General features: G+C 40.3%; 1 protein-coding gene across 2 annotated transcripts in view; it reads left to right on the top strand.

Annotated features, from left to right (window-relative positions):
• Window positions 1–13,045, top strand: part of LOC119004767 (F-BAR and double SH3 domains protein 2-like) — a 73,632-nt gene that overhangs the window by 42,003 nt on the left and 18,584 nt on the right. The window contains exons 9-13 of one of the 2 annotated variants that reach the window (XM_037071965.1): window positions 2,074–2,196; window positions 3,255–3,350; window positions 4,435–4,509; window positions 9,560–9,676; window positions 9,784–9,888. In XM_037071965.1, the coding sequence (XP_036927860.1) occupies window positions 2,074–2,196; window positions 3,255–3,350; window positions 4,435–4,509; window positions 9,560–9,676; window positions 9,784–9,888 (516 nt within the window). The remainder of the gene's footprint in view (window positions 1–2,073; window positions 2,197–3,254; window positions 3,351–4,434; window positions 4,510–9,559; window positions 9,677–9,783; window positions 9,889–13,045) is intronic. The other variant, XM_037071970.1, reaches the window with a different exon arrangement.

The raw sequence follows: 13,045 nt of genomic DNA, 5'->3' as shown, positions 1-13,045 counted from the left end.
TTTAGAGAGAAGTCAGCCAACAACACACCCTTAATGACATAATTTCCTTGTCAAATTCCCATTGTTTTAGTTTGTCCTGTGTGTGTGCAAATGTTAAATTTGTGGGGGTTCAAAACATGTTTTTTATGTGTTTACTCGCGTGTCTGTTTAAGAAAAGTGAGTGTGTTTGTTAGTGGGAGGTTGCAGACTTGGCCTGAAACATCCCCTGGCCAGCACGGAGGGTGTGCAGGTTTTCTGAGAGTGTGAAGCTTTTATAAGGTACTTTGGCTAGAGCAGAGTGTGAGTGTGAGCGTCTGAGTATTTGAGAGTTTGTGTGTGTGTGTGTGTGTGTGTGTGTGTGTGTGTGTGTGTGTGTGTGTGTGTTTGTGTCTGCGGTCTCTCTGTTTTGTTGAATTGGAATCTGAACCCCTTCACCTTCCCCTGCAGCTGTTGGAGCGCTATCCAAAGAACACTTCACTCTCTCTCTTTCCCTCTTTTTCTCTTTTGCTCTCTCTCTCACTCTCTCCTTCTCACACACACACACACACACACACACACACACACACACACACACACACACACACACACACCTCCCCTGCACTAATTTTTATGTCCGTCTCTTTTACTGTCTCTTTTAAACCTTTTCAAATGCTCACTCGTACCTCCTCTTCTCCTCCTCGTTATTAGCCTCTCTCTCATTCCTCTGTCTGATCTGTCTGTTTGGCAGCCTGGCTTCCAGCTTGGCAGCACTACCACAGCCTCCCCATAGAAAGGCTGTTCATTTGGACTGCATACTTCATTAAAATGTCTTTATATCGGTGCATCAGAACCTGTAATGATAAGAGCTGTCAAATGAAAACATCTGCTCAGTTTCTGTCCTTCCTTTGACTTTCTGCATCTCATTGTTGTCTCTCCTCTCTATCTCCTTTCTCCCTGTCACAGTCCACTTCATTAAAACATGTGCTCTGTTGCAGAAGGCAACACATTACAAACTCTCACTATTTTTTTTTCTTTATCCATCTTTAATTTAAACACCCACACAGGTGATTACTAAACTCATGCTTAAGTTGTCTCGCTCTAACAAGTGCAACATAACAAACAGGAGACAGAGGAAGCTGTCTATCAGTCACAGTGTGTTCACACCCACACAGTCAGACAACGTAACTGAAAATACCTGTGTGGGCTGTGTATCCTTTCGTCACCTGAGGGCAGAAACGAAATGTCTAACTTTTCTACTAATGTGACTTTGTGAAATTTTGAGAACTGAAACTGTGCAAAGAATAGGCATCTGCCCAATGATGCATGACTACAACAAAAGCTTCTGTTGTGTTTCTTCCCCACATGTGTGTGACTGTATAATCTATAACTGCAATGATTAGTTGAATTGAATTAATCACTAGCTATTTGGATAATACAATCATCAGTTTCATTCATTCATCATCAGTCATGTTTTCAGGAGAAAAAAATACATTCCTCTGATTCCAGCTACTTAAATATTTACTGGTTTCTGTACAACTCTATGACAGTAAACTGACTATCTTTGGGTTGTAGACAAAACAAAGACATTTGAGGATGGTATGGGTTTGGGTTTTTGGAAACACCCATTAACATTTTATACACCACACAACTAATCATTAATCGAGCAAATAAGTGACAGATTAACTAACAATGAAAATATTCCCAAACTTTTACTGCACATCCCTTTCTCCTGGTAATAAATTTGTGCCACTTTATAACTTATACATGCCTTAATGAGCGTTGTGTCTCCAGGCTTTGTTACAAACAAGCTTGCAGTTACGAATTGGTTGAGGTTAAATGGTTACTTGAAGTTTGATGATGAAAAATAACACGCTATTTTACGAACATGGTGTTGAATTAAATTGCTCATTTTGTCTGAATTAGTACTGTATGTTGCTAAAGCGTTTGTAGTAAATAGCCTGACTCTTTGACCCTCTGTACCTCTTCTGTCTGTCTCTGTCTTGATGTCTCCTCCTGATTCTCTTGTACTTGACATCATAAAGGATTATAGAATTACATTGAATTAATCCATTCTTCACTGTAACCCAAACGTCCTTCTCTTTCTCCGTCCTCTAGGCCTTGGATGGCAGGATTTATGAGCATGTGAAAGACTACCTGGTGGCGCTGTCTCGTACCGAGCTAGAGGCCTCCCAGGCTACACACAACACCTTCCAGTTCCTGTTGGACAAATCCACCAGGGTGAGTCAGATGTGGTGAGAGACAGAGACGATCTGTATTCATTTAAGTTTAGGTTAGTGCTTGTTCAAATGCAAAACAGACATCATGGGGAAAATCCATCAGTCTTTTTGACAATATAGCAAGATCAAAGTGCTCATTTTGCCAAAACAATGTCTATATCCTCAGTGAAATGAATGGGATACCTTGACATTTTGACTTCATTTGATATTACTCAGCACCATTTTTCTTACATTGCGCACTGGGGAAATTGTGCCTCGGATTAGAGTTTGGAGGAATTGTTCCCACACACGCATTTTAATAAAAACAATTTGAAACTGAGCAATGCAAGAATGCAAACAAGTCATCCCGAGGGAAGCCAAAAAATAAATGCTGAAACACAGTCTTTGACAAATAAAGACATGTTGTGTTTGTGTGTCAGTGTAAAACTTGCAGTCTGTTCTAAATGAAGCTGAAACCAATCTCAAAGGGAGAGGGATCGCTTTATAAGCAAAACACTACCCCACGATTGGTTTTCATTAATACAGCGTATGCAGGCTAGTCAGCAGAGTTCAACACTTTCCGAAACACCATCACCCGCAGCAACTCAGACAAGCACCCACTAACACCCAGTGATGTCATTCACATCATTACCACATGCAATGACATAGTCACAGGTATTTATCAGCACCATCAGAGTGTCCACCCAATCCGATATGCAAATTTTTGCTATTTTTCTGGCACAGTGCTGTGACATACATTGAAGTTAAGGACCTAAATACATTCCCATTCTTCTCTGTGGAACATTGTTCAGTTTTGTCTGATGCAACTTGACTTTACTATGCTCTCCTCCACACATGGATGCCATAAAAGTAACACTCTAAATATCAAACACAGTGTATGTATGAATATGAAGCACTCACCAACAAAATATATGAAATGTGGCTGAAAAATGTTTGCAGCTTGCTCCTTCAGCGAACGGAAGCCACAGTCAGCGTGGTTTCTCTGAGGTCACAACGGATTCCAATGTAAACTTTTCCGTGGCCCTGGATTAAAACGGTCTCCTTCTGTCTTCCTCTCAGATAATACAAGAATTCAACCAGCAGTTGTTCATGCAGGAGAACCCAGTGTTTCACAAAGCACACGACTTCCAGTTCCAGCCGAGCGAATGTGACACGGTGAGATGCACAAGGCTGCACACACATACACTGCATTCATATCCATACACATGCAGCTCTGGGCTGTTGGGCTGTTTGAGCACTATGTTGTTGAGCCTGTATTGTTTGAATATGAACCTGTTCATACAGCAGTACAGTCGCTCCATCTCTCCCTGCCTGCCTCTTTCAAACAGACACATGCAGTCATTTCCTTCCTCATTCTCATTATGTCCCCTCAAATATTGTATTTTGGATATACTATGTGGCTAAAACCCTGAGCACATCTCAAGCAGCTGAGTACCTTTCATTCCGATGAGTTTAGTGAATCACATGAATACGTCTGGGGCTCCCAAGCTAGAAATCAGAGAACCAAAGCTCTGATCATTTCTTATTCTCCAGAGAGATCTTTGGCTTTCTTTATGTTAGGAAGAACTTGTCCACTTAACTAGTGTCTGGTGACAGCATGCTAGAAGCATGAATCTGCTCTGTGTTTGGATATTTATAATTTCAATGAAAAGTGTTACGCGTTCCACTGGGGACTTTTCTTTGTAGTCAGAAACTCCTTTCATGATTTACGTAAGCTAAATATTTTCTGTCAAGTCAACATGGTTGCTGACTGTTAAAAATATTTCAAATCGAATTGAATCGATCAACACTCGCGTGATCTTGTTGCAGCAGTAGAATCATGCCGTCTCAACCCTCATGGGGCCTTGTTAAGGATTGGTGGCTGAAAAAGAGACGTCTCCCAGTGGACCATTGTACCTTATTCCTACAGCTATCCTTTTCTCTTGTGTCTGAGTCACTTTGTGCTCTCTTGTTTCTCAGCTTCTTTCACTCTCTATGCCAAATGTTCTTTCCCTCTCTGATCTTTTCCTTTCTCTTATACACTAACTGGTGCTTTAACATTTCTCCAAGCAAACAATTTGCTATTCCTTCCCTTGTCTTCCTAATCCTGTTGCTAACACTTTTCCCTGAACTTTCTTTCCATTAACCTCCCTCCTTGTATTTGTGTGTCTGTGTGCCTGCACTGCTGCTCTTGGGTACGTGGGTGCACGGTTGCTGTGCTGTGTGTGTGCGTGTGTGTGTGTGTGTGCGCGTGTGCCAGACTCTGAGCTCGGTGCAGCAGTTGGTGGACATTGAGCCGTCGCCCGTCAGTGCCATGAGAATGACCCTGGCACAGGTAGTCTTAACTGTTGTTAGCATTCCCACCCTCATTCCTGACACAAAATATGGATCATCTACTTCATTCGTGTCTTTTTTTTTTATATGTTTGTCATGGTGACATTCAGTTGATTATGTACATGTTAACTAAGCATGGGTAATTATTTTGATAATACTTAACACCTTTACGATGATTGACGTTATGCATGCCGCTGAAAATGTATGAACACTAATGTGGAATTTGGCTTCCTCTGTTGCCTTACATATAAATGACAGCAATTTATGTATAGACGCATTGATTTGCATAGCACACTTCATCATCAGTCTGGTGTATGCTCAGAATCCAACCCACGGCAAAAAAAATCAGTTTTAGAAGAAAAGATTTCATATTCTGTTGAAAACAAAACACCGAGTAAGGTCACTGACATGGCAACACAGTGTTAAAACATAAAATACACGTCACTCTCTGCTTGAATCTAAGGTTTTTGTCGGAGAGCTGCTTTTTCCGTGACATAACCCTTCACTCCAGACAGTTAAAACCCATTAAAACAACAACACTAACCTAAACACCCAAATGATCTATCTTGGCAAGCGACGTGGACCCATCCCTCTTCATAAACAGAATGTTGTGTAGCCTTTACAACATGTCTAGCCAACTTTAACACAAAGACTTCATACACAAGGGATCGTGAGAATGTGCATGAGAAACACTCTCACACCTTTATTTATCTTCACAACTAACAGTCGGATCCATGATCACACAAATAGTTTGTGTATGTTTACCTCTTTTGTTTGATTACTCTAAAAGTTATTGCAAGGAACTGTAGTTATCAGAACCCCCATGTCCGTCTGTAACATACCAATGATGACTGTTGCATACTGCAGCATTAACACACAGTCATGGCTGTGACTACACCTATGACATCATGACCACCGCTGGTGTAAAAATTAAGAATAGTCATGACAAATACGTGTGAAGCTCTGAGTTACTGGTTCAGATGAATTCAGTCATGCACATCGTTTCATGTAACAATAGCGTAATTAGACTAGAATAAAAAAGCAGCAATTGTTTCACATCTTTCTTATTTGATACCTAATAAACTCACCGGACCACTAGCCTTCACTATCTACTTACTATTGCCCTAGTCATTGTTTATCAGTCCTGGTCCTGGGGCCCCCTGCCTTGCGTGTTTAATGTTTTCCTTCTCCCATACACCTACACCACAACACAGTACCAATTTTAAAGCCGACCTGTCCTGTGACCTGGTATCAAATCAGCCTTTGCGATAGATGGGTTTCAAAGAGATGTCATCAGTGAGATGCATTCACACACAAGGGGTTGAAAACAAAAAATACTTTTGTGCTTTCTGTGCTGCCCGTTGATGTTTTAACTCACAGATAATTTGTCGCTTTCCTGCACAGCTAACTTCGGCAGTCTGGGTTAGCATATAGCTGCTACTGTGTGCTGTTTTCTCACGGGAATATGTGTCATGTCAGCCAGGCAGACCTGACAGATGTCTAGTTAAGGTGGCAAGTGGTTAAGGATCAAAAAAGTGTTGGAAATGCAAAGATGAGTGTTGCATACATTTGCCCTTCTACATAATAATTTTGTTGCTGTTGCTTTATTTCTGAATGCTTAAAATAAAGTTATCATGACATAGTACCAATGAGTTTTCTACCCCCTGCTGCATATGCATCTTTTATTGCTTGTAAACAGGAAAGCCATCTATTAAAGCTAATTATCTTTGCTGCAGTGATATTACTATCAGAGCTCTTTATACCCTGCGTTGTCTTGTTGCTCCAGAATAATGAAACAATAGAGCTGTATTTTCTTGGATTACTGAACAACACTGTTGTGACAGTGGTGTCATAGCACTTTAAAGATGTCATACTGTCTTGTCTTTGTGAGCAGTACAGTTCCAGCACCAAATGACTCATTAGATGCTGTAACCTTTTTGTTTTTGCATCAAATTTTGAGATATCATTGCACTGTCATTTCTCTCCTGGTGATAAATGAGTCAAATGTTTGGTGTGCGTGATTTCATTTGCACATTAATATCTGTGTTGTGGGTTTAAAAAAACGCATTGGGCAGAATGACCGCCTCTGTACTTTGCTTTTCTATTTTTCATTGTTGGTGTTCGTGTTTGTATGTTTTCTTTGTTCGAATCTGCGTGAGCTCATGCTTATCAAACCATTGCACCAAAGTCAAACTACATGCTGCATGCTGAATAAGCAAAGGTTTTATTATTGACTCTGTCCAAATAGTAAGGAATTGTATTATTTTAAATGGCTGCATCTACAACAAATCTAAGACTAAACTCAATTGGATTAAAGATGTAGGCATCCTAGTCAGGTTTGCAAGCAACCCTTTACCTTCACACATATTGTCCCTCTTGGTTTATTGGGATAACACCTTGAATGTGTTTTTCTTTTTGCCGTTAATGCATGTAATAAGTCTAATCATAGAGATGCATTTGTCACAGTCACATAAGACACAAACAGCTGTCTGTACTGCTGCAGGTCGTGCAAACACCTTCCAGTCCTGGACTGCCAGTGCCTTTTTTAAAATTCATTAAACAGCTCACACAGTAATACAGCTGCCTCGACTTAAGTGTGATACAGACGCTGTTCAACGTGTTGTATTATATTAGTCAAGTCAGCGGTATGTCTCTGGAAGCTGTGCAGAGAGATCCTTTTTTAGAAAACAATTGGAGCCTAGTGGATGTCAAAATGATGCAAATTTGCATTAGAAAAGACAACTGCAGCTTGTTTTTGTGGTATTTTCTCTTTTTGCCTCAGAGTGAGGAGATGTCACAGAACAAGAGTCCTCAGCTTCAATTAAATTAAAGATGTTGCGATTACATCACATGTGTCTCATAATTTTAACTCACACTTTCCCACCAGCATACTCTATTCCTCCCAAACACACAGACTACCACACTCTTCATCCCTGTGGTTTTAGAATAGCACAGTTGTCCCATAGAGTACTCAGAATAACTGTTATAATAACAGTGGAGATTGTTATTCAAGTACAGTACGATCAGTCAGCTGTATTGTACTTTACTTCTCTCTTAGCTGGCAGGCTGACTGGACATCACTTTGCCTTTTAATCACTTCGGTAGTAGTTGAAAAATTAAGAGAAAAATTAGTTTGTACTGCACTGCGCCGTGTGTTATATTGACTCACACAGTTGTTTCACGTTGACCAGCAGAACATTTGAGTGATAAAGCTGATATACAAAATGAGGAACATCAATGAAAGGTCACATGCAAGGTGAAGATTCATGCAAGTATTCACATTTTTCCGGAAAATGTAGATGCTGGTAGGCCACCTGAACGAAACTTTATTTACTCTGCAAGCTCAGTTTTAGCGAGCTATCAAAGCACACATTAACTACCCTCCATGACATGTCAGTTCAGAGCCACTGTTTTAATCTAGTTTTCTGCCTCCTTGCCTTAGCTCCCTGCCATACTCCCTCGCCTGAATGTAATTAAGCCGTAAATCTCCCATGTAATACTCTTCGTTTCACACCTATACTTAGCCAGATTTATGCCTTCTTGTTACTGAAGCAGCACATAATTAATAGATATGATGTGCACGGAAACTCGCAATTAAAATATCCTGTACTTTAAGTCTGGGTAACATGCTTTTTATTATCAAATTATGGAAACAGCAGCCTCTCAGGCCATGAACACAAATCAATGACACTAAATGTATGTACCTCCTGAGGCTCAGTTTGTTTTTGTTAAAGTGGCAATTTTCTTCAGTCTATAGCCAGAAGAGATGTCATGCTTTACATTTTTACTAATTTCAGGAACATTACAGGCCACTGATAATATATGAATGGAGGACACACGTTAGGATTGTTCAGGAGTGTGTGAGTAGGGTTTAATTCAAATTTGATTGACAGCAACCAAGTAGATTCCCTACCTTTCATGTGAACCACCATAAGGCCTTATTTCAGAATGAAATACTGTATGTATGGCAAAATAGCAAAATATTTTTGTATTCCCTTTGAGTCACACATAATCTTGCAGGTCATGAAAGTCCCAACCCTGCTGAGTTACTGTATAAGACTGCATAAAAAGAAAACACATGACAAATAAAGCTCATTAGAAAGACTACACACCCAAAAGTTTTTTTTAATTGACAAACATCATATATTTAATTTATAGCAGTGTTAAAATTTTTCTCTCATTGTTAACAAAAGCTGTTACGATTCTGAAGGGGATACTGGAGGGTGAGGGACTTCTCTATCACCCACTAAATGTCAACATAGTCTGACTCAAACGTTCCGTACACTTGATTGGTGCACAGTACGTGCGTCACCTTTTTCCAGCTAAGCCCTGCTCACTTCAAACAAGTGAAAAAATGCACACAATATAGAAGTTTCCCGAAATAAGCAAACGGTTTTAACTTAAAAGCGCATTCTTGTGGATCCTGTTACTCATAGTAAGGCGTTTTTAGGGTCTTTCAAATAAAGTTGACGCTGGTTCTGGTTCTGTGTAAATGGTAAATGGTGGAGGTAGGTGGGAAAACTAGGAGATACATTTAATAATGTCTGTCTCTCTAGAAACAATCCAGCATGATTGTAATTGATGTTGAACATTTTATTCAGAGTCATGCAGATTATTTTACAGGCCCGCATGTGTTTATTTATCTTGAAAAACAAACAAATGTCAAATTCAGAAAGTCCTGTCCCCATGCACCTCCTGATTTCTCTGAAAGTGCAAATCTAAACACACAGTCGCACAGACATTCTCACACACTCGCACTCTTTCACATCTGATAGCATCCAAGAGGATAACAAGAGAGCTTTGCAACACACGCTGTATTAATTGCATGAGAAGGAGACAATCTTTCTATCACACTTTCTTTAGCCTAATTAACAGCTTCTGCACATCACACACCTTGTGCCGTCATTGTACTTATGTGTGCTTTTGTGTGTGTTTGCTTGCCATGCTGGTGTGTGTGTGTGCGTGTGTGTGTGTGTCTGCGCGCACGCATGGGGGCTGGGTGTGTGTTTACCCATGCCTGTCTGGTATGTGTGTGTGATTGTCTATATTAGAGTCGTCAGCTGGAGTCGGAGACAGGGACGACGGAGGAGCACAGTCTGAACAAGGAGGCCAGGAAATGGGCAACCAGAGTGGCCAGAGAACATAAGAACATCATACATTACAAGAGAGTAAGATTGACACACACACACACTCACGTGTAAAAAAGAATGAAGGTCAACACACACCCACACACTATTTCTAATCAATGTTTGTATGTTGTATGTGTGATTTTCAGTGTCTGGAGGAGTGTGAGAGTCATGGTTTGCCACCCACAGAGCAGGGCAGACTAGACCTGGAGATGAAGATAGAAGACACCAAAGAAAACATGCGCAAAGCTGAGGTCTGTCAATATTTATTTAACATCACAACACTATTTAAAGGGTATGTTTAGGTCTAAGGGAGTACTACTGCATATCTGAAAAAAGTTGTGTCAAGCCTTTTGTGGCTCCAGAGGAAGCTGCATTTGATCTGATAAATTGCCTCCGATGATGTCACTCAGTGACTCAGTTGCATTTTTGGTAATAGGCGCCAGGTTTTGAAAAGTAGTCGACTGGTCTAGCAGTGATTAAAATCAGCAGCAGAAGCAGACATGTCACTTTCTTATTCCACACATTTTCCTTCCTTTTCAAAACCTTGGGCCTACATTACCCACAATGTGACTTAGCCACTGAGTGTTCATCAGTTTTCGTGCAACAAAAGACTTTATACTACTGTTTTTCACATACTGTATTCATTAGAGCTCCCAAAGACCCTAAACACTTTATTGTGTAGAATCGGTGGAGTTCCCTTTAATAGTGGGTAAATAATTGGATATGTTCCCATAGCACTATCTGCATTTAAACTCGACTCTGTGTAAATTTTGGAAGGGTTCCCTGGCTAGGCTCCGGCTCTTGCACAGGCTGCGTTGGTATATAGAGTGTATGGATAGATGGATGTTTCCTCTTCTTTTAAATTGGAAAGATGGTTTTCTCTCCAAAAAAAGTACGTAAACAGACTTAAGTATATATATTTATGTGTGTAGTTACTGTGGACTGGACAGTCACTAAAAACAGAGGAAAGTGGGTTCGATGAAAAGGTAGTGAATGGAAAATGTTTTTTTTCCCTAAAAATACACACTGTAAAATCTGCGGTGGTAGTAAATGTTGCATGTCATCGTGGACTCACTTCTAGTTGCAACATCAATGCAGCATCAGCCTTGCAAACAAGCCCTCCTTTTCTGCGACAAAATAGAATCCAGCCGGGTCCCACATTTCCTCTGCTCGGTGTTTCGGCTGAGTGACTAATTATTTGGTAAATATTTTAGAGACAAACAGTGGCATTTGGCATTCGGTCTGCTCATCTGATGCATTCAGATGATGCAGCGGGGTGCAGTCAACAAACATGGCGCAGGATCAATCGATGTACCTTTCACATTGTAGGAGATGTCAAATCATTCAAGTTATTTGACCCTTCTTATCTTCACAGGCCACTAAGCCCCTGCTCTACGTGGCATGGGTGCATTTACTTCAGTTATAGATGTCTGAACAGTGACACTGAAAATATCTAAACTTTTAGATGTAATACTGTGCTTCTCTCCGATTTCTTGCTCTTTCTTGGACTTCTTACTTCTTCTTCTTGTGTTTGTACTCCCTCTCAGCCATTGCACTTGCAGAGATATCGATCATTTCTGTATTGATCCTTGCAGATTCAACCTGTCACACACACTGAAAGACATCGCTGCATCATCTCCCATCCTGCTCAGCTCGATTCTGTCCGTTCTCTCACAAGAAGTCTCTTTTCATCCGTGCTCTTCCATTTCATCTTTCTTCCCTCACTTTGCTGAGCTCATTCTCTCCCTAACGCTGCCTCTTTGCCTCCATTATCACCCGTCTTATCAGGCTTTCACATATCTGGCACCCTCTGCTGTCAGCTTTGGTCTAAAAAACATTTTACTTCTGATGTGGAACCTGTGTGATCACTAGTTCACTGAACCTCTGCTCAGGTATTTTTCTTTTTTGGGGGAAGATTATTGAGCAGATTTTATTTCACTGTGCTGCTTTTATTGATAGACACAATTTGATTATACCTCCAACTACAAGAATATTTTCACAACACGTTCATTAGCTTGTGATCTCACTTTCTACAGTAATTCTCTCACTGAAGAATGCAAACATATGACCACCACTCCACCTTTTTTCCGACCCCACCCTCTGTCTCTCTGCCTCTCTGTTTCAGTCTTTCTTACTCACGCTGTCGTTCTGCTATTCTTCGCCCTCCTAGGCCAGCATTACCTCGAGTAAGATGATGAATATTTTATGGGCTCATTTGGTAGAAATGGCTTCATCACTGAGCTCTTATCACAGAATTATAGAGGGAGTGAAAGCAGTACAAAAGACATTATCCAGGTTTGATTACAGTGTTATCTAGGTAGTGATTGTGCCTTTCTTTTCTTCAAGTCCCATCTTCATCCCACTAGGCATGTCCACTTGCAGTCGCCTTTCCAACATCATATTACCAAGAATATGAAAAGCAAGGCCTGTATTTATGTTTTGTGGATGAAGATATTTTTGAGGCATCTGTAGACAGTGGAGGAATGCATTAACTGCCAGTTAATTCATTGGTGTTTCTGAAGCAGATATCTGAAATGAAAGCTTCAGGTTTCTGGCAGCCAGTAAGAACGATTGATCGCGTTGTCCTCTCTACCTGTCCTCTTTTACTGATTTCTTAAAAATCGCCTAATTTGCTTGTGACAACACCTTAAGCGCTTTGATGGCCGGCTAAGTTTTAAAATCAATGTTTAGGGTCGATGCACTGTCTGAGCTAAAAGTGTGGACATCATTTACTGTGTGTCAAACTGCAGGCAAAACTTTGAGAAAGATACAAGTTTCAGGTTTATTCATGTTAGGTTTAATAGACATGCTGTAGTGCAAGTTGTCAGCAAGTTTCCTGTCCTGTTGCATAATTTTTCCATCTGAATATTTCATGTGAAACAAGATGCAGGAAGCATAAATATCAATGCCTTGAATCCTGTAAAACTTTAAAGAGGTTGCAGGCCTATTTATTAGGCAAACAAAGTATTTATGCAGGGTTTTTGATTTTTGCTGCCTTTACTGACACAACATATTGTTATGGGGGAAGAGTAAGGCAATATATTATTTCTTGTAATATGGTCATGGAAGCCTTTATCCAAATATATAAATGTCTGCCCTTTCAAACTGAATTTGTTGCTTTGATTGTTGTTGTCACAGATAAAAGAAAAGGAGCGACACTCCTAAAAGAAATAAAATATTATGGACGTTTTATGCTTCTGAATCTATTCTGCAGTGTTCAACAGTACACACCATAATCTTTCACAGGATCCACTTTTTCTTGCCTCTGTTTGAATGGAATCAATAAACATTGAAATAGGCAGTAGAGTTATGTATTCTGGGCTCTCTACAAATGCTGGTCTGCTTTTATGGCCTCTGGCTGACGGCTCGATAAAAGCTAGAGACGGTCTTTCCCTGAAATTACTTGAG

This window comes from Acanthopagrus latus, chromosome 2, assembly GCF_904848185.1.
Source record: "Acanthopagrus latus isolate v.2019 chromosome 2, fAcaLat1.1, whole genome shotgun sequence".
NCBI lineage: Eukaryota > Metazoa > Chordata > Actinopteri > Spariformes > Sparidae > Acanthopagrus > Acanthopagrus latus.
Note: the sequence above shows the minus strand (reverse complement) of the source record. Positions and strands in the feature narration are given on the sequence as shown.